Source organism: Sphaerodactylus townsendi, linkage group LG06 (genome assembly GCF_021028975.2).
Source record: "Sphaerodactylus townsendi isolate TG3544 linkage group LG06, MPM_Stown_v2.3, whole genome shotgun sequence".
In the NCBI taxonomy this organism is placed as follows: Eukaryota; Metazoa; Chordata; class Lepidosauria; order Squamata; family Sphaerodactylidae; genus Sphaerodactylus; species Sphaerodactylus townsendi.
In genome coordinates, this window is record NC_059430.1 from 32,640,326 (window position 1) to 32,663,046 (window position 22,721).

A 22,721-nucleotide genomic window follows, 5' to 3' on the forward strand; every position below is an offset into this window, starting at 1 on the left:
CACCTAAAATTTCAGGGGTATCATCTGGTAACTGTCCCATATGATACCACCAGGTTTGGTGAAATTGAGTTCAGGGGACCAAGTTGTCAGTCCCTCAAATAGGCTAGCCCATCTCCTGATATCGATGGCTGTGGAGACATTGTTGGTATCCATGGCTTGCTGCTCCCCTAATCCTGAACAGGTGAGTATCATCTAGGGCTTGATATCTGAATAATCCATGTTAGCTTAAAAATACCCTCCCTGCCAGGCCAGCCTACCCAATGACTCTGCCCATTCACATTTGTTCATATTTGGGCAGGACATAATTGGACACTTTTGTCCAAATATTAAGTACTTTGATTCCAGCTGAATCTGGTATTTTGTTCATCTAAATCTCAACCCTCAAAAGTGATGTTGTTTCAGGGTGGGGGACAGCATCTTTCAATTTTGTTTTAACTTGGAGACCCCAGATTCTCCTTTGGGTGGACTTAAAAAAGAATCTGAAGCTCCTAAGACAGCACCATTGAAAGTGATGCTGTTTGGGGAGTGAATTCACTGGAGGTGTTTTGAGAAGATGCTGACATTTTGACAAAATGTTTTGCTGGGGGTGGTTTGTGAGAGATTTACATGCTTAATACCCACTTGCACTGGCTTGGAGTTGTTTCTCAGGCTAACAACCTACCTCATAGGGTTGTTGTGATTAGGAAATTAGGAAAAGAGTTGGTGGTATGTTTTGCTGGGAGTGGGAGGTGTTTTGTGAGATGGTGCAAAAATAATTGTTTGTTCATGGTGGGGGAAATTTGTATGTGTGAGGCAAACTCAGGTTTTGTCCCCGGGCTCCAGTTTGCCTAGGTTCGCCCCTGGCAATAGTGCTTAATATGTCTGCTCATAAGGACTAGATTGAGGTTCTGATGGACCAAATCATGTCTATGCTACATATTTTTAAAAATCAGATTTATTTGGATCAAACAAAAATCTCTAAATGTAAGTGATTTGCTACATGTTTGGTTGATTGAAAGTACATTGTCAGAAGACAGTAAATCAGTAAAGTGACGGCTCTAAGGCCTTAGAGAAACACAATCTGTTGAACACAACAATGAATGCCTACAGGCAGAGGGGACTATGTCATGTGTCTCAAACCATGGCTGCTCCAGACTGAAGAGTTGGATATTCTTGAATACTGATTCATATTAACCAACAAACACATATGCATATACACAAAGCCCACATGAATTGTAAAGAAGAACAACATGGTAGGAAGAAAAGTATACTAGTCATTTTTCTGATGTTCACAAGCAGTCAAAAACAAAAACAATGAAACATTCAAAACTGGGGGAAGGGGTAAAAAGGCAAAATAAACTGCTGCTTTCCAGAACCACGTCTATAAATCTCTCTTGAAAGGGAAAAGGGTATAAACTTACTTTCATCATTAGAAACATTTCCCAAAGAAGTGTGACTGGAATAGCGTTTGTTTTCACTTTCGCTGAGACATCTTTCAATCCAACTCTCTGCAAAACAACAAAGGTTTGTTTTTAATTAGAAAATGTTACCACCTGAGCAATAAAGTTCATCCCAGTTCTGCAGTTAACAAAACCTGGAGTCTAGTTCCATCTCTGCCCTTGAGGGGACCAGGAAGGCTTTCACTCTTTTAGCATTTGACAGGACGGGCAACACAGAAATGTTCAGGAGGGCATTATTCTAAAGGGATTGGAAATGTAGTTTAATGGAATGGCACAGAAAGTCATTTCTATAAGGGAAGTAGTACTGCAGTCTATTGAAATATTTATTCCCTCTTTATTGAAATGTCATCTTCCTTTGTAACCATCTTTTATTCATCCTGGCATATCATGGCTCAGTTTTTGTTTCCATTGTTTTTCTAGGTCTGAAATCTTAATCTCAGAGGTTTACTGAACGTCCTTGCTTTCTAATTGAACTACTTTTCATATTTTGTAATCTGCCTTGAGTCTCACTGATGACCAAGGTGGGCTAACAATGAGGTTAATAATGATACTGATCTGGGAAAGTCTCTTGTTCTTAGCTCAGTTTCTCCTCTGCGAGGTAGGAGTAATACAATGCAATCCTAAGGAAAATTATTCCAGTCTAAGTCTGTTCATTTCAATGGGTTTAGAGTAAGAAAGCATAGGATTTCATTGACAGTGACCCATGCTGAAAAACTGTTGTAAAGGTCATCAGTAGAAAGCAATTAAATTACTATTCTAGTCTGTGTACATGAAAATTCCATTTTCAGGCTTGGACAAATCTTAGCCAAGCCTTTTCTTTTTTCTTTGTTATACTTAACTATATATCTATATTTATATTTATATAAATCTGGTGTGTTGTTTGATTTTTTGTTTTGACATTGTACACATTGTGACTCTGCATAAACCATTACACCTATAAAATTACTTGGAATATCTGTTGTGTTGTTGTGTTGTACTTGGAATATCTCTCAGTTCAAATAGGAAACCATAAAAAGTACTTCAACATTGTTTTAAAAATATTCAATACTGATTAGAAACCTGGAATTTGGCAGATACAAAAACCCAAGACACACTCGTGACTAGTATAATCTGAAAATGGTACTTGTTAAACTCTAGCACTTAAAATTTGATACATAAAATACAACTCAAAACAGGTCAAAAACCCAGCACAGAGCAAACCAAGCTACCCGTTTAATAGGCCGTTGCACAATGTTGGATCCACTCCAACTTCATACTCATTAATCAGACTTGTAAAAGGGAGTATAAGCAGCCAGAACCATGTGTCTGGGTTCATTTTATTTATTTAATCATTTATACATCACTTTTCATATCATGGGACAGTCAGGTGAGAAGCTTCAATAACAGCTTAAGAACATAAGGAGAGCCTGCTGGATCAGACCAGTGGCCCATATAGTCCATCATGGCCCTTTCCGGATAAGGCATTTAAAATGTTTCAGGAACAATGATGCTTCCTCCAAGGAGTTCTGCAGTTCATTTTCCTCCACTTGTGCAAGGAATGTTTCATTTTTCTTTTAATCAGCCATTTCCGAAACTCCTTTTACAACAATCTTTTCCCCTGAAATGTTTCCAAGCCAGCTTTCCTTTCAGTGTGGCCATACTTGAAATGTTTTAAATTTCTCACGGAACAGTTGAGCTATTTTCCAAGCCCCTGTACTGTCACTCAACTTTCTCTCTCACCTCATTTCCTTGATTGTTTTAAAGCCAGCCCATTTCCCAAGCCCCTGTGCCATCACTCAACTTTCCCCCACACCTCCTTTCCTAATGTTTTTGGGTTTTGTTTTGTTTTTTGACATGCCAACAAAGCAACAAAGCACTGCACTATCAGAGCATCACTTCAATTAATAAGCAAAAAGAATGAAAGGAAAAAAACGTTTTGAGGAGGTGAGTGTGGACATACATTGTGATAAAGGGTGGGAGTCAAAATGTTTTTGGTGAGGGCAAAATGAGGTGTGAGAGAAAGGCCCATGTCTTATGACAACATGGGATCTGCCCACTTTCAGACCAAATCAAACTACTTGTGCTTGTGGGACAAGAACTCCAGATGTTCTGTCTGTTAATATCCTCACCTTCAGTTACCTTGCTTACTCTACCCACGCCAGCTTTCTGAGCTCTATTCAGGAAACCCTGTCTACTTTCTTTCTCAAGTTCTCGTATCTTTTGCATTTTGCCTAAATTTTATCCCAAGTACATGCCTGTTTATACCTAGACATAGGATCCCAAAGACCAGAGTCAGGGAGGTGATTATATATGAAGGCCAGTCATGTGTATTCATTCCCACATGGAGACAGGAAGACACTAAAAGAAATTTAGTACTGAGAGATAAAATTGCCTCTGTATTTCATTTAGTCATCATGGCTGAAAATCATGATCCACCTATTCTGCATGAATTTGTCTAATCCTTTTAAAATGCTATCCAGGTGATAGGCCACCACCACATCTTATATTAATCAATCCATAATTTGAGGAATACTAGCCATCATGACATTTGATTTCCTTCAGAACAAAAATATGAATTGGATGTCCCCCAAGAAATCCCCCATGGTTACTGCTCTATAGACTTCACAGTCACTGCCAAAGGAGTATAATGGTGGTATGCATTTTATAAGCATAGCTGTTTCTAGAGGTCATCCTTATTTGTATTCTCAATGGAGTCTACCATGGCAACACACAAGAGAAGACACAGATTGGTTGAGTGCCAGTAGGGAAAAGATATCTCTACCTACCTGCTGGCACTACAAATATCTAATTCAGCACAAAATGTTGGGGAAAAGTTTCTTCCTTCTTTTTCATAATACCTCGGGTACTAACAATAGACCCAACTAAATTAGCTATATCTTTTGCAAAGATTATTGAAATAAAATTAGTTTTTAAATTTTGACGTTTCCTGGACATCTATTTAAAATTGAAATGCCACCTTTCAATTAATGATAGCTTCTATAGCTAAAGCAGTCCAAGCCTGACTGAGGCTTGCAAAAAGCTCCTGAAGTTAGGACCGTATTTTAACAGGAAGTAAGTCACATAAAATTCCAAGAGGTTTATTCTCATGACAGCATTCATAAGATGACAACATCACAACCAAGTCCTATGCATGACTGTTCACTGATGTTAATGGAATTTACCCCAGGTAAGTATCCACAGGGCTGCAGCCCGAACAATGCAAATATATACTCATGTACTTGGAAGAACTTCCACACAAACAAATGAGATTTACTCATAAGTGAGTGTGCACAGGATTGCAGTATTAGTAATTCAGCAACAATGTCTAGCCTGGTGGACACAAAGGAATGAATGATTACATAGTCCAAATCTGACAGAACACTGTCCAGCTTTCTTCTTGGATGGACCTGGAAAAAATAATTTGTGGTGCACCCTGAGTCTGTGGAACAAGTCAAGAAAGAAAATTATATCAATGACAGGTAGCCCTTTCTTTTCTAGAGCAGGATCTGTCAGTCATTTTAATATTTAGAGATCCTTTATGCTTTGAATAAGTTTGGTAAATTGACTCTGTGGCTTTATACCTTGTCAAGGTCCCTCCCCTCCTTAATCCCTCCCCAGACTTCACTTCTAAATCTTCAGGCATTTCCCAACTCACATGTGGCAATCCTGTCACTGACATGATGCTCTGGGATTCAAACAAAACTCTATGGTTTTCCCATAGAGTTTTGATGACTACCAAGAATCATGCCCATTTCACATCACTTCTAAGTATTCATTGGAAGGGATGTTGCACCACAGAGATGCCATTATTCCCTCATCCCAGCCACCTTCTTCTCCTGCTGGTTACCAATGATTGGCAATCCTACTCCTTCCTCTGCTAGAGCTGTAGAAGTCATGCTTGTACTGATTCTGTATCACTGGGCCTTAAAGACAGAACATAATAAGATGCTATTGAGGTAATAAGGTACTGTGAGCTGGGCTGGGCTATACTGCCTTCTGCTGAGAGCTGGTGTGATATAGTATTGGATTTGGATCTGTGCCAGCCATGTTCACATCTCCAGTTTACCATGGAAGATCACCAAGTGACCTTAGACCCACTTCAGTCTACCAGCTTAACCTACCACATAGATTGCGAGGACAAGGTGGAGGGGGGGGGGGGATGTGATAAGTTAATTTTGGTCCCTATGAGAAAGGCAGGATATAAATAAAAGACAAAATAAACAAGCATTCCACCCAGCTGGGGAGAAGACTTTTTCTTTTTGGCTGATTATACTCAAAATGTCTGCTGTGCTGTGGAGGCAAATGTCCGTCACAGCAAGATTTCTTGTATGGACTTATTTACTGGAGCCCCACTTTTACTTTCCATTCTCTCCATGGTGAGTGACACCACTTCTAGTACAACTTTTAATCTGCTTTGCCACTAGATTGGGGAGATTTGCCAGTGAGCACAGCTTTGCCCCTGACGTCTTCCATCCACCCATGGCCAGCCTTCCCACCCCCTTGCACTGACATCCATGCCTTCTCCCTCATCCCGGTTCCATATTGCTGGCTTGGGCTCCTTCCTGCTTCTCTAAATGATCATATTGATGTATCAATATATCGATATAATAACAACAGAGAGTTGACTTCTGCAAGGAACAGTACAAGCAGGGTCTCTTTTTTTAGTCCATTCCACCACCCCCTCCTCCTCTGATGATCGAGAGGGCTTTTAAAAACTTTATTTCAAAGAAGACTCTAGTTTAAAACAAGTCTCTCTCTTTTTATGTGGCAGCAGCAACAGAAAGAGAGAAACAGAGAGCAAGTAAGCAAGTGGAGGGGAGGGGAGGGGAAGGGAAGGGAAGGGAAGGGAGGGGAGAGAATATCAGCTGTAGTCTTGAGACTATAGGGTTTGATGAGATCTGTGCCTTAAAGGCTAAAGTGCCCACCCTGGAACGCCCCCATCTCGCCCTGGAATGCCCCTGTCCCGCCCCGCCATGCCTCCGGAATGCCCTCACCACACCCCCACGGGGTGCCCGCCTGGTGTGTTGTGCACCCCCCCTCTCACCGCCCCCTTGGAGCTATGCCTCTGCCTCCCCTTAACAGATTTAATTACATTTGAAACTGTCCAGGCAATGGTTATTGCTGCTGTAATGGTACAGCATCTAATATCCTTTGTAAATGCTACTTTGCTGCTACAGATATTAAGCATCATGTTATATGGCAAATGACACAATCTTTTTAGAAAATATTCAGCAAAAATCAAAACCAATAATTCTGTTAATTCTCCTGCTTTCAGCTAGGTAAAGGTACAAGGGTAAACTGAAATAAATTTCTTACTGATTAACTTACTATTTTTTTATATGAAGTATTAGTGAGATACAGCCCACTTCAACAACTGGGTCCTATATTGGTACACGCGTGTATATGTGTACAATTATAAAACTACAAAGTTAGACACATGGTTTGGATGAGGGGTGTGGAGGGATCCAAGTGGAATCTTGGTCTGAGGACTCATGGTGGCTCTTGGTAGCCCTAAGGGGAGCACAGGCTGCCGGGGGCGGGGGCAGAGGAGGAAGAGAGGGAGAAGAGAAGTAAGAAAGGCTGCAGGGAGAGGCAGAGAAAAATCAAGAAGGGGAGAAGGAATGAGGAAATGAGATTCCCTCAGGAGTCTTCATGGGCTTTCACTTCATACAGGTTTTCAAAAGAGTTTGACCTTTACCACTTTGTAGGATGGTTCAAGATTATATAGTGTTCCCCCTGCCTCTCTCATCACATACTTTATAGTATTAGTTCTCAACCTGGGGGTCGGGATCCCTTTGGGGGTCGAACGACCCGTTCACAGGAGTCGCCTAAGACTCTCTGCATCAGTGTTCTCCAATGTTACGGTTGGGGGTCACCACAACATGAGGAACTGTATTAAAGGGTCGCAGCATTAGGAAGGTTGAGAACCACTGCTTTATAGGTTTCCACACTATCTCATCAGGGAATTACACTCTGTCGTATCCAATACAAGGTTTCTATACTGTTAAGAACTGGTCAACAAGGAAACCTAAAAAAGTTTCTTCACTAACACCATAGCACCTTCTACTTTCCATAGCTCTCTTTTGAGGTTTGCTTTCTACATTACAAAACCTTTAGAGAAATGCTTCCATTGGGTGGCAACTCCCCATGGGAAGTCTCTGTTTCATCTAGGAAATAAACATTATTCCCAACTCTTAGGCTTCGCCTTGCTTGTCCCTTCGCCAGCACATTCTCGACCCTCCCCTCCTCACTAATTATAAATAACCATCGTTGTCTAGGTTACAGGTTTAATGGCCACCTGCTGCCTCCTTCTGTACACTGCAACATTACATCATGAGGCATTGCATCAAAAATGTTAAAGGCACAGGATGAAAGATATCAACCCAGTTAAAGGGGCAAGAAAAGCCCTTAAAGCTCAGAGGACTGAGCTGGATAAATTAGTCAGTCAGTCAACAAGGCAGAGAGCATCACAAGAGGTTCCTGTGGAGTCTCCTTAATCTAACATATGAATTCCTGATTTTGACAACAAATCTGATAGAACTTCAGTATCATGGGACACCCCTCAGACAAACCAGAATAGGCTGAAAACAGAGCTATGTAAACTCTACACAATAAATTAAAATTCTGCAGCAACATTCACCTGCAGTTTCACAACCTGAATAATTAACAGTGTAATCTTGAGTGGGGGGCAGGCTCTGGAAGCTGCATGATCCCTGTGCTGGCTTAGATGCCACCTCATGCATTAAAGTACTTAAAAAAACATAATCACTTGTCTTAAGTGTGTGGGGGGAGAGGGAGTAGTCTGACCAGGACAGTCCAATCATCGAATAGTGGACATACTACATTTTTGTTAGTTCTTCCTAACAATACTTTTCCTGAAAAAAGTCATCATATATGCCTCTATGGAAACTATTCAAAAAGCATGCTTGTAGAGCAGTAGACTCAAAGCCTAGATGTGTGATACTCAGAACACAGACATGGGAGACAAACCTGAGGAAATTGGGTATGCGTAAATTCCAGTGGGGGAAAATGCTATTTAGGCTGCCTGAAGTTGTATCTGCACAGCAAATAGCTTGTATGCAGCATCCTGTCATATCCTTTCAGAATGTATTTTGTTTCTACAATGTGGCCTAAAACATTCCAGTCAGAATTTTCAGTCAGCTTAAAGTAAATTGCTCAGTTGTAGCTCATCCACACGAAACTGCCTTAGACTGAGCCATACTTTTATCTATCAAGGTCAGTCTTGTCTACTCTGACTGGCAAAGACTATTCAGAATGTCAGGAAGCCAGGGTTTCACATGACCTACCACCTGAGCCTTTTAACTGGAAGGGTTTTTGCACACTTGATTTATGATGACCCCATAGGGTTTTCAAGGCAAGTTATTCAGAGGCAGGGATCGAAGTGGCTTTGGCATGCAAAAGCTGGTGCTCTTACCACTAAACCAGGGGGGTCCAACTCTGGCCCTCCAGATGTTCATGGACTACAATTCCACTGTCAGCATAATGAGGTCAGGAATTGAAGTCTATGAACATCTGGAATGCTAGAATTAGACACCCCTGCACCCCTTCCCCACATAGTGAGCTGCTTATCATGAATGACTTTAAACTGAATGCCATTTTTTTAAAGTATTGTTTTATGTTGGGTGAGCTATAATTAAGTATGTGAAAATGCTTAAATACTTCTAATTCAATTAGGGTGATTTTTTCCAGTTGCTTCAATTTGTCCCAACACATCTTTTTATGCGGAAAAACGTGCCATTTTCATCCTTTTTAATATGAATGTTAAGGATTCACAAACAAAAAAAAAGTTGATGCAGCTCCTTCTATTCTAGGATTCCTCCCCCCTCCTTTTCCACACTCTGAAAAGGCCTGTGCTAGCAACTCTCAAACTGTGAAGCCCAGATCCCTTAGAGGAAAGCGTAAAGACAGCTTAGTGAACATAAAAAGGAAAAAAAGGGAGTCTTCTTACGCCTTTTCCTTTAGACTGAACAAAACAAAAATCTAGTATTGAATAATGCTTGCCGCTAAATACTGGTTGCTCAATAGACAGTCTGTTTACTGAGCTCAAAGTGGAAATGATCCAACAAAGGGGGGGAGGGAGTAGGATGTGTTAAAATGCAGCTTCCCAGATTGCCACCCAGCACTAAAAGTACTTTGCTGCCCTCATCTAACACCAGTAAAAACACAGATTATGAGAGGCCAGAGTATTGTCTGGTTTAGTCCTGAAGACAGCAACATTGAGACAGAGGCCCCTTCCACACATGCAGAATAATGCACTTTCAATCCACTTTCACAATTGTTTGAAAGTGGATTTTCCTATAGTAAAATCCAACTGCAAAGTGCATTGAAAGTGGATTGAAAGTGCATTATTCTGCATGTGCGGAAGTGGCCAGAGTTTGCAAAGCCTGAGCAAATACATTCTGTCAAAACACTGCCATTTAAGGAACTTGCATTTCTTTCATTAAAAAGTTAGAATTTATTGATTCAGATGCAGACAAGGGATTTAGGGGCATACCTAAGCATGCCATCTATACATAGATATATTGTCAAGGCAGGAAGGGAGCAACTTTGGTTAAAGGAAGACCTTTCCTCCTCTTTTGTGAAATAGGTACTAGCTTTCCCAGCTCAAATGATGGGTGGCAGCTGCACTATGGTCCAGATTACAACCTGTTGAGTAGAGGGGACAAACCACTATGTGGACAATTCTGGTGGCATAATCAAGGCACCAGTCTGGTATCTGAGATTAGAACACGTGCTTAATTGAAACTGAAAACAATTTCTGAAAATGGAAGGAGGCAGTTCTTAAAGAACACAGTGGTAGAAATCGGAAAAGTTGGTCATATATAGAAGCAAGCCTAAGCAGGTCTACACAGAAGGAAGTCACTTACTATTCAATAGGGCTTAGTTCCAGGAAAGCATCCTTAGGAATGCTCTGTGTTAAGAAGTGAAGTGTGAAAAATCACCCGCCACACCCCACCCCACCCCACCCCACTGCCTTCTCTACCAATGGTAAATTACCAGATACTCCCACTTTCAAATTCTAATCAGACAGTCATGTTAGTCTGTTGTGGTAACTATAACGAAAAGGAGTTGGAAGACTTACAGCTTATTGTTAAGATAAGCTTTAATGGGCTAGAGCCCACTTCATCAGATGCATGATGAAACATAACTCTGCAGGTACATACAGATGGGGTGTTGAACAGTGGGGTTAAAGGGTAATGGAATACAAGAGGAATAATTATATTTCTATGAAAAACTCAAAAGGGGTCAAGAGGAAGCAAGAAGGAGAGAGTTTTCTCTCACCACCAACCCAGCATTCCATCCCTGCTTGCTTCTGTGACATCCTTGCTGTGACATAACATGCAAATGGGGCTAAATTCAGCATGCATATAGGCAGGGCTGAAATATTACAGGGAGGCGTTTAACCTTGTGAGTGGAGCCCAAGCCTGGGCATATTGAGTGTGGGTAAATTAGATGTTTTACTAACTAGTGGATGTCTATCAGTGTGAGGGGAAAGAATTACAACAGGTAGACAGACAGATAAGGTGTGTTCACTCCCTACTTTTTTTTTCAAACATTGGACCATTTTATCAGACCCATAAATGAATGTCTGAAATTTGGTGAAAGCTGACATTCATATGAGAATGAAGACCATCCCAGATAAATGTTGTGACTGCATAAAACTCTGAGATATTCTAGAAAATGTTGGAAGTCATCTAAATGTGATTGTTAACATTCACATAAAATTCCAATGTTCATCACATTTTGGACACCCACATAACTTAAAACCTAAATGTGAAAATATCCCACTGGTGAGATTTTGATTATAAATCAACAGTCTTATAAATTTAACTATAATCTGCTGGAAAACAGAATGCATGCAATTACATACATTACTGTGCTGCCTTTCTGCCCAAATAGGACCCCCAAGACACAAATCTTAATGAGGTGAGGGGTTTGTGTAAGTCAGAGAAGCTGAGAGCAATACCTTAAGGAGTCTGATCTCCGTCAGGAGGCTAAACCCCTAGAAGAGTCACTCAAGGTGAAATGGTCACAGCTAGAACAGAGGATCAAGATGTATCTACCCACTTCAGGAATCAACAGTCACATCAGCAGAAGAGAACAGGCAGTTCCAATGGTAATGGGGGCGGGAGGTGGTGGGAGGGATACTTGAAGAGTAGCTACTGGGCAGCTGCAGTAGCAGAAGGTTACACTAGTGGAGGACCTTTCATACACAATGGCAATGTCACTTCATGTAGCCCTGGTTAATACTTCACAGAAGAAGGCAACGGTAAACCACTTCTTACCAACCTTACCTTGAAAAGCCTATTGGGGAAGAATGGAGGATTTCAAATACAAATACGGTTGTTCTTAATTACTCAACTGGACTAAAGCCGTAAGGACATTCTGCCATTGACATGAATGGATACAAAAGGAAAGTCCAAAACTGTTCAGTGCTTATAATAGGAACACGGAACATGAGAAAAGTTAATCAAGGTAAGCTTGAAATCATAAAACAAGAAATGGGATGCTTAAACATTTCAATCCTGGGAGTGAATGAACGGAAGTGGACTGGATTAGGACCTGTTCAGTCAGAAAATTATAAACTGTTTTATAGAAGGATTTACTCTAATAGCGAGGCAAAATGTAGCACAAGCAATCGGGGCTATAATTCAAAATCTAGCTGACTAAGATCAATCAGATTTCATGAAAAGCCTATCAATATAACCATCATTCAAGTTTACATCCCAACTACAGATGACAATGAGGAAAAAAACTAAAAAGGTTTAATGCAAGCACCCGGGAAGAAATTGATCACACACCTACACAAGATGTGCTGATAATCATAGGTGACTGGAACATAAAAGAAGGAAACAAAGCAGAATCAAATATTGTTGGCAGATTTGGGTGAGGGACATGAAGTGAAGCAGGAGAGCAACTCAGAATTCTGTGAAGACAACTTGGTCATTGCAAAGATATGTTTTAGGCAACCAAAGACATCACAAGACAGCCAAGATAGAAATCAAATAGATTACATAGTTGGAAGTAGAAGATGGAGAAGCTCTATTCCTTCTGCCAAGACAAGACCAGCAGCTGACTGTACTAAAGACCGTGAATTCTTAATATCAAAAATACAGAATAAAGTTGAAGAAAAACACCAAAACATCCATAGTGCTAAAATACAATCTAAACAACATTCCTGAAGCAGTTAAAAAGCATGAAAAGAACAAATTTACATCACTAAATTCAAGTGAATGTGAACCAAAAGAACTATGGGTTGAAACCAGAGATATTATCAAGGAAGAAGGCACAAAGAATATTCCCGCAGACCAAAGGAATGAAAAGCCTCAGTGAATGACTGAGGAAACATAAAATTGCTAAAGATAGCAGTGAAAGTAAAAAGTGACAGAAATAGAATCAAAAGTCTAAATGCAGCATTCCAGCCACATACACAAAGAGACAGAGAGAACTATTATAGTAGTAAATCAATGTAAAGAAATAGGAGAAAACAACAAAAAAGGACAAGAGATCTGTTCCTCAAGATCCAAGAAATCAAAGGGAAATTTAAAGCATGGCATGCTGAAAGATTAACCTGAGAAAACATTAACTGAATACAACAAAATAAAGATAAGATGGGAACAATACACCAAAGAACTATACAGAAGAGATGAAAGGATGACAGATTCCTTCCAAGAGTAATCTTTTGAAGAAGAACATACATTTTAAGAAGTGAAGAGAAGTTGCACTGAGAGCAATTAGGAGAAACAAATCACCAGGAACCAAAGGGATTCCAATAGAGCAATTCAAAGCCACAGAAATGAAGTCCATCAATATCTTAACAAGAATTTATCAATAAATATGTAAAACAAAATAATGGCCCACAGACTAAAAACAGTCAATTCACATTTCAATTAAAAAATAAGACATCAAAGACTGCAGCAACTATTGGACCATTTCATAAATTTCTCACTCAAGTAAAGTCTTATATCTTACAACAAAGACTGTTACAATATGAGGAAGACAAATGCCAGATGTTCAAGCTTGATTCAGAATAGGAAGGGGCACTGAAGATCATGTTCCAAATTTATGGCAGTTATTGGAGACCACTAGAAAAGATTTTAAAAGAAAATGAGCTTGTGTTTCATCAATTACAGCAAAGTCTTTGACTGTGTGGACCATGAAAATGTGTAGTTGGTTTTAACAGAAATAGGTGAGACATAGCATCTGATTGTTTTGATGCTCAACCTATACTCTGGACAAGAGGCTACTGTTAGGACAAAATATGGAGAAACAGAATAGTTTCCAATTGGCAAAGTTGTCAGACAAGGATGTGTTTTATCTCCCTATCTGTTCAATCTGTATGCAGAACATATAAGAAAAACTGGATTAAATTTAGATACAGGAGTGAAAATTGGTGGAAGGAACATTAACAAGTTGAGATATGCAACAAGGGCCTAATCTCAGACAATTTTAACACAGACTATGAGGCTTTTGGTTCTGGAAACCCTGAAAATGAGATTTTGAGCCATAGAGGCAGCTAAATGCTCTGGGGAGAGGAGGAAAGAAATGCAGGGAAACAGTAGTGGCTAAGAAGGTAGTCTGGTGGACAGATATCATTGAAGTTAATGCTGTTTCTCACAACTCACAGTCCTTATGACAGTACATTCTGAGAATGAATTACACAGTCCTTTCTTCTGCTGTACCATAAAGGGAGGATGATTTGGGTGAGAATACTGATATGCAGGCAGGCAGATTTACACTAGTAAGATCTTTGGCAAACAAACACTATTGTGCCCTTCAACATTCACAGATTAGTTTATTTATACCTTATATACTCGCGTATAAGTCTACTTTTTCAGCACATTTTTTTGTGCTGAAAAAGCCCCCTATATGTGAGTGAGGGTCCCGCTTAATTCTTGCGTGGTGTTCCCTCTCTCCTGCCTTCTTCTCTGCCTTTCCCCTTTCATCCACTTTCTCAGCCTCCTTCTCTGCTTCGCTCTCCTCTGCCTTCTTCTCTGCCTTCCCCCTTTCAGCCGCTTTCTCTGCCTCTGCCTTCTTCTCGGCAAAAGCTGGCCCCTGGCTCTCAGCTGGTGACAGCCAGTCGACCTGGGTGAGCTGGGCAAACTGCAGGATGGAGAGGTCAGTAGCAGATACCTTGGGATGGTGAGATGGGGGGGGGGTTAGTGGCAGAGACCCCCAAATAGCGCCCGACCATATCTATTTCTATTTTTGAAATTTACCAGTAGCTGCTGCATGTCCCACCCTAGACTTATACTCGAGTCAATAAGTTTTCCCAGTTTTTTGTGGTAAAATTAGGTGCCTCCTCTTATATTCAGGTCTACTTATACACAAGTATATACGATATACTGGAATAGTCCATGTGATCCATTTGACAAAATTCTGATCAATTACTTAGTCTCTTTTCTATCAGATCACTCACACACACACACACAAAAATCCACTCGCTATATCAGCCTTTCATCCTTAACTTCAATTTTAACAGCTCATTTACTCTGCTGCTCTGGATTTCAGGGTCAATTCTGATGGTGTATTCAATTTCAGTAATGATTTGGTACAGAAACATGGAAAGACAAATGGAAAATAATCCTTCACAATTCATTCAGATATGCGGGAAATATTGTTATTGTAATTGCAACTTATCACATTAAGTACTAATCTTATTCTTGGATTCATTGAAGAGCAGCCCGTCAGAGCTTTTTCTTAAAAAGCAACACCTGTCTAGCTAACTACATCATACTGGAAGTATATCATGCACAGGAGGGTTTGCAGTGTGACCCCATTCTTTTGCTGCATGTAATTAGTCTACAGTAGGAGGGAAGGTGGCATAGTATAGCCTTATTTTGTCAGATCTCAAAACCTAAGTAGGGTCCATTAATTGCATGGGAGATCACCAAAGGAAGATTTTGCAGAGCAAGACAAACCGCTTGCTGGGGTTGCCATAAGTTAGTTACAACTTGATGGCACCTAAAATAGTCTATATTAATTGTGAGAGGGGAAATTGTAACTTTAATTGGCTCAATTGACATACTAACCAGTTGAAGTTTTGATGAATTGACTGGGGGTCAATTTTAATCAATAAAGCTGTAAGTGAAGACCAAACTTTATTTTTGGCAAGTACTTAATACTAGTGTGTTAGTGTAACAAGAAATAAAGGAAACTTTAAAGTGGCCTGACAATAAACAACATAGAACTGGATATCTTAAAATGTAAACTTTCTTCAGCCTCTCAAAAAGACATGCACATTGAGATTTTGCAAAATAATTTCAGTTGCATTGATCAATGAAAAAGCAGGTGGTCAATCACTTAATCCTTTCAAGGTCATACCGATTGAATTATATTAATAAAAACTGTATACCAGATATCATAAATGTATTTATTTACATGGATGTTTGTAATGCCCCCTCTCTAAGGAACCTGCCCAAGTTGTGATAAGAAAACAACAAACTGGCTGTAACTGAAAGCAGTCTATATTACTGACTCACAGTACTAAAAAGTGTTGTAAAACTGCCATAATACACTTGGAAGAAAAAACAGTAAAATCTTACTATATAATTGAGCAGCGTGTTCCCAATGACAAACCAGCAAAAAGTGAAGGACTCTGGGAGATGTAGTCCAAAAGGAGCCATTTCTCATGTACAAAGTGACTTATGGGGCTACTACTCCAAGACTCCTCCTCACTCAGTCAGAAACACTTCTTAAAACTCTGGGGTCCTCTCACAGCTGTCCTATTCCTTGTCTGTGCCAACTCTTGAGTAAGTCAGCAGTGAGCCCAGGTCAAGAGGCCAGGACTGAACAAGCCAGGACTGAAATAGGCTGTTTGGAGGGAGGGGGAAGGCCTCTCCACATCCGGAATAGCTCCAGTTGAGGCAATAACAGCAAGGCTGTGTGGGGAGAGGCTTCACCACGCCCACCCAGAGTACTCCAGGGAAGAACTGGGGCCCCTTCCAGACATGCAGAATAATGCACATTCAATCCACTTTCACAATTGTTTGAAAGTGGATTTTGCTATTCCGCACAGTAAAATCCAGCTTCAAAGTGCATTGAAAGTAGACTGAAAATGCATTATTCTGCATGTGCGGAAGGGGCCAGAGAAAGAGAGTTGGAGTTGTGGCAGAAAGAGAATGAATATTGGGGAGAGGCAGAAAGAGGGAGTTAGGGTAGGTGGCCAGAAAGAGAGAATGAAAGCTGGGGTAGGGTGGCAGAAACCTAGAAAAAGAGAGTTAGGGTAGGAAGAGAGAAATAGAGAGATGGAATTAGTGGGTAAACAGAGAGAGCTGGGGTAGAGGGCAGAAGGCCAGAGAAACAGAGAGCTGGGGTAACAGGGCAGAAAGTTGAAAACAAGGCTGAGGTAGTGAGGCAGAAAGAGGTAGGGGTAGTGGGGCAAAAATAGATTTGGGATAGTGGGGCAAAAATAGAGATGAGATAAGAGATGAAAGGATGGAGATTGGGAGACTTAGAAGAAGGGGAGAACAGAAGAAAACAGGTGGGGATAATGCCCTCTCGAGTTCCCACTTGCAAGTTCCCACTTGCTAGACCTCATTGTATTTTTTTCACACAGCAGACTTCCCATCTTCACAGGCACCCTCCTGCTTCCCACTTTTGCAAAGTTGGGATCCAGATTGGCAAATGGGTGTGGGTGTGGGGAGTGCCTATGGAGATGGGGAGAACTCTCCCCTTCTTCACAGGCACCCTGCTGGCTTCTTCTCCTTTGCAAAGCCGGGATGCAGCTTTGCAAATGGGGGAGGGTATCTATGGAGATGGGGAGAATTTTCCCCATCTTCACAGGCACCCTGCTGGCTCACTTGCCTTTGCAAAGCCTTGATCCGATTTTGCAAATGATGAGAAAGGGTGTTCATATGGAGATGGGAAGAACTCTCCCCATCTTCACAAACACCCTGCTGGCTTCTGCTTCTTTGCAGAGCTGGGATCCAGGTATGGGGGAGGGGTATTGCCTATGGACATGGGGAGAACTCTCCCCATCTTCACAGGCACCTGGCTGCCCCTCATTGACAAAGCTGGAATGTTTGGTGAACATAACTCTGGGCACCATTTGTTTCCGGGCACCATTTCCTGTAGATATGCCCCATCCAGGAGGATCAGTTTTATGGGGCACGTTGTATTTTTTCACATGATAGCTTTATTGCTAGTCCCACACAATTCAATTATAACTTTCTCAAAAACTATTGTAGATTTCCAACAAGAAGTATTGTTTTGCACACCACTGTGATTTCAAATGTAACTCAAAGGTTAACCCATTGACACATTCAGCATCTTCACTTATGGGTTTTCTTCAGGGTTAAAATTTGGCTAAATGACAGGAAGCCAAAAGCAGGCATAAATGACCAGTTCTCTCAATGGAGGAAAGTAAGCAGTGTGGTTGACCAAGGGCGGGGTTGCTATTTAACATGTTTAGTAATGATCTGGAAATTGGGGTGGGCAGTGTAATGGCCAAGTTTGCACAAGATTATCCAAAATGATCCAAACCAAAGTCAACTGTGAGGAGCAGAGGCGTAGCAAGGGGGGAAAGTGCCTGGTGCACCGGTGCATCCAACACCCCCACCCAGAAACGCCCCCGCCCCACCCCTGGAACACCCCTGTCTTGCCCCTGGAATGCCCTCGCCACACCCCCACAGGGTCGCGCCCCTGGTGCGTCGCGCAACCCTCCCCGTCCCCTTGGAGCTACATCTCTGGTGAAGAGCTCTAAGGGGATCAATCCAAACTGGGAGAGTGGGCAACCTTGTGGCAAATGTGGGGAAAGAGTAAGGAGATCCAGATTAGAATACTCCCCACCCTCCATTTTAAGTACATTTTGATGGCATCTGAACTTATCTGAGAGAGTAAAGGACTCTGGGATCATTGTAAATGGCTTAACCTACAGTTGTATTGAAAAGGGGTAACTGCAGGTGGGGATTATTGGGAAACAGACTGAAAATAAAAATGCTGATATTATAACCCTGTATTAATCTAGGGTGTGGCCTCTGTTGGAATATTGTTTGCAGCGAAGAGTTTAACACTTTTCAGTTTAAGAAAAAAAAGACAACTGGAAGGAAGATATGGTAGAAATGTTTGCACAAGATAGGGAAAACCTCCATCTCCATCTCCCAAAATACTAGAACTCGGAGGCATCGTGAAGTTGATTCAGGACGGACAAAAGGAAATACATCTTATACTCAACAAGCGATTAAAATATGGAATTTACTGCCAGAGGATATATTGATGGCTACAAGCACAGGTGGTTTTAAGAGGGGATTGCATAGATTTATGGAGGATAGGTCTGCCAGTAGCTACTACTAACCATAGAAAGTGAAAGGAACCTTCTCATTCAAATACCAAGTGCTAGAAGACGATACTGAAGAAGGCCTTGGCCGTTATACGCTGCTGCTGAACCTGTAAAATAACTGGTGGGCCACTGTGTGAGTCAGGATCCTGGACTAGATGGACCACTGGTCTGATCCAGAAACGTTCTCCTTACGTTAATACCAAAACAGTCATAATTACTTGTTATGTACAATGCAATCCTAAACAGAGATATACACTTGTAAAGAAACTAAAGTAAATGGCTTTAGAAGTAATATAACTCTGCTTAGGACTGAACTACTAATTAGGGAAAATTCTGTTCACACGAACTGCTATCATTAGTCATTATACAATTAGTGACCGCAGATGACTGTTTCTTAGCAACTTCCTGGCTTAGTTCCAGTTGAAAGGGATTTTTTAAAAGACGGATAAGAAGTAAAAATCTTTAGGGAGTGATGCTAATAATAGTTTCACATATCCTGGTATTCAATGACAACTTGCAGTTATCAAATTCAAATTACCTTTAGTGGCATTCATTCAATTTTACATAAATAAAGTTGAGTAAAAAGGATATATGTTTCAAGAAAGATTCAAAGGAAAAAATACCAAATAGTGTTCTGGGATGAAAGGAGCAAAATGGAACGATTTAGAATGAAACCATTCTAAATAAAGTACAGTGGGTTGCAGTCGGGAGAAACCAACCTGCAATGTCGTTGGGGCATTCACATGCCACCTTGCAGGCAGCGGACGGAGCCCACAGAAGCAACTCGCATTGCCATGAGGAGGCATGGCTTTTTTAAACCTCCCTCCACTGTGTAGCTACGCGAGCAGGCAGGCATGGACCCTCACAGCCATATTGACGTGCCTGTGACCCCTGTAGCTATGCAACTGTGAAGCGGGGACTGCACAAAACTAGGAAGCGCAGCTGAGCAAAGTGCTTCCTGGGGCAGCCATCCTCTTGCGAGCTGCTGCACGCTGAATTAAAATGAAAGAATGGTGGATAGTATGATTTTTGAATAACCCATTTCAGGGGGACAGCCTCACTTCAGGGTAGGAACCATGCGAAGTCCCCTGCCCGAAACGGGGTTTTCCCCATCCCCAGCCCAGGTTTATTGGCCTGAGTAGAAGGGGCCATAGAGTTGGAAGGGACCACTACGGACATCAAGTCTAACCCCCTGCAATGCAGGAATACACAATCAAAGCACTCCTAACAGATGGCCATCCAGCTTCTGTTTAAAAACCTCCAAAGAGGGAGATCCACCACGCTCTGAGGCAGTGTATTCCACTATCAAACAGCCCTTACTGTCAGGAAGTTCTTCCTATAGGTGAAATCTCTTGTGCTGTACCTTGAACCCATTACTTCTTGTCCTAGTCTTTGGAGCAGCAGAAAACAAGCTTGCTCCCTCTTCAACATGACATCCCTTCAAATATTTAAACATGGGTATCATGTCACCCCTTAACCTTCTCTTTGCCAAACTAAACATACCTAGTTTCCTAAGTCTCTCATTGTTTGACATGGACTCCAGACCTTTTACAATGTTGGCCACCCTCTTCTGGACAGGTTCCAGCTTGTTGTCAATATCCTTCTTGAATTGCAGTGCCCAGGGTGGGACACAGAATCTGTGACATCACAGATTCTTGCCCCATGGAGACAGCACACCTCTCAAGACATCTTGTCAGGCCTGCATATCATTGCTTCTGTTCCCCTCAGCAGGGAGTTCCCTACCACCACCACACATCTCCTCTGGGGTTTTACAGGGGCCATTCCATGGGCTGCACCTTCTGTCACTTGCACATTCTCCAGGTACTGACTTTGTTGCTCTACTTCCATGTGTCGTATTCTTCCAAATGCCCACCACCTGTGTTTGAGAGCTGCCATTCTCCTCAGAGAGATCCCAGGTGTGTTTTCCACCCAGTACCATCTGCTCCACTCTGTCCAGGAAATCCTCATTCTTCTTAACAAGCTAAAGAATAGCTCTTCCAAGACAGCAACCAACTTGCACTTGCTGTAGGCATAGGTATACACATTCTCTGGCAGAAAACAAACATACCACAGGGGTGGCAGGTGACTGCAGCAACTCCCTGGCCATCCATAGTTAGTAGTCTTCAATAGTACAGAAACTGATTTCTGGGCCTTTCTTTCAAAAAGTCCCCTACTGAACGTCCCCACAAAAAATAAGTGTTAGCCTTGCCTGTTTAGCCAAGGCCCTGGTCACTGAGCTTCAGGGACTGAGAACTAGAGGCTGAAGTCTCTACCCCAAATCAAGTCTCTAACTCACCTTCTTCTTTTTCCCAAAAGATTGGCTCTTACTGCTTTGTTGTTCACCAGAAGCCCCACCTCTCAGAAGCCTGAACTAAGCACATGGCCAAAAACAAAGGAAACCCCCCAAACAAATAAAAGCTTTCCCAAACCCTTAACACACACACACACACTGTCAAAAACACAGTTAAAGATTTAGCTTTACCCCCCCCCCCCCGCAAAAACCCCCACAGAGTTCACCTTCTGCTCTCTGTTCAGCTTCCTTCTGCAGCAGTGGCGTAGGAGGTTAAGAGCTCATGTATCTAATCTGGAGGAACCGGGTTTGATTCCCAGCTCTGCCGCCTGAGCTGTGGAGGCTTATCTGGGGAATTCAAATTAGACTGTGCACTCCCACACACGCCAGCTGGGTGACCTTGAGCTAGTCACAGCTCTTCTGATCTCTCTCAGCCCCACCCACCTCACAGGGTGTTTGTTGTGAGGGGGGAAGGGCAAGGAGATTGTAAGCCCCTTTGAGTCTCCTGCAGGAGAGAAAGGGGGGATATAAATCCAAACTCTTCTTTTTCTTCTTCTTCCCTTCTGCTGCCTCTCAGAGGCCCTTTCCCGCCGCCGAGGCCATTTACACGAGAAGCCCTGGGGGACGGCAAAAGCGCTTGCGTCCCCAGGGAGCCGTTCACTGGCCCGGACACTGCAAAAGCAGCAGAGCCGACCTGGCTCCCCTCCCTCTTCCCCAGGGCGGCGTCAGGCCCGCCTCCAAAAGCTCTCCCTCCTGGAGAGGGTTTTTGGAAAAGGCAGCCTGTTCATTCCCCGTCCCTCTCCCACTCACCTTCGAAATGGCCTTCCGTCACCCTGCTGGCCTCCTAAGACCCTCCCTCGCTGTCCTCCGACCCTGGAGGTCCGGAGGGCAGCGTGGTAGGGTCTTAGAGGCCAGCAGGGCTTAATGCAGGTGAGTGTGGGAGAGGGTCGGGGAAGAGGCGGCTCCGTGCAGAGCTGCCTCTCTTGTGCCGGCCTCACCGGGGCCCGCTCGCACGCTCTGGTGCGAATGGCCCCCCCCCCCACCGGCAGAATTCCTGCTGGTGCAGGGGCGCCCTTTGCCCCATGCGGAAAGGGCCAGAGATTACACTCCAAGCCTAAGAGATTCCTTGAGCTCTAAGCTTGTATGAGTTGGTCATAAATTGTACTTTTGTATTCATAACTTAATTCCTACAATGGTGGAAATGCAATTTGGCAAGACCTGGGGACAGAATTCACAGTTCTGTTACAGATAATCTTGTCTGTGCTACCTTCTATACATTAATAGCTATGAGATAACACTAATTATGGGTTCAGACTCACTGTACAAAATTCAGGCTGACCACACACAAGCTACACTGCATCCTTCAGAAATTTGCCAGAGAGTTGTGTCTCTCATTGCTGTCAAAGGGTAGATTACTGCTAGTTTTCAACACAAACATAAAATGTTCAAAGGGAGAGTTCATATTGTCCAAAATGGTGTTTCTGTATATGCTATGTTTAGACCGAGTTTCAACAATTTTCTGTTCATTTATCACACCATTAGTCTTGAGAACTGTGGAAACAGGGTTGATGCAGATTTTCCAGATGTTTTTACCAGCATTCTACAGATCAATGGAGAGTTCAGACATAAGATCTAGGTACAAAAATACCATAACAATCTTGCATAAAGTAAGAAATTTACCTATTGCACTGAGACAACCACTCAAGGAAAA

At 42.1% G+C, this 22,721-nt stretch overlaps 1 protein-coding gene across 5 annotated transcripts in view; it reads right to left on the bottom strand.

The window, feature by feature from the left end:
* Nucleotides 1-22,721, bottom strand: part of RFX4 (regulatory factor X4) — a 97,911-nt gene that overhangs the window by 61,794 nt on the left and 13,396 nt on the right. For all 5 annotated transcript variants that reach the window (XM_048499214.1, XM_048499212.1, XM_048499215.1 and 2 more), the window contains exon 2: nucleotides 1,401-1,487. In XM_048499214.1, the coding sequence (XP_048355171.1) occupies nucleotides 1,401-1,487 (87 nt within the window). The remainder of the gene's footprint in view (nucleotides 1-1,400; nucleotides 1,488-22,721) is intronic.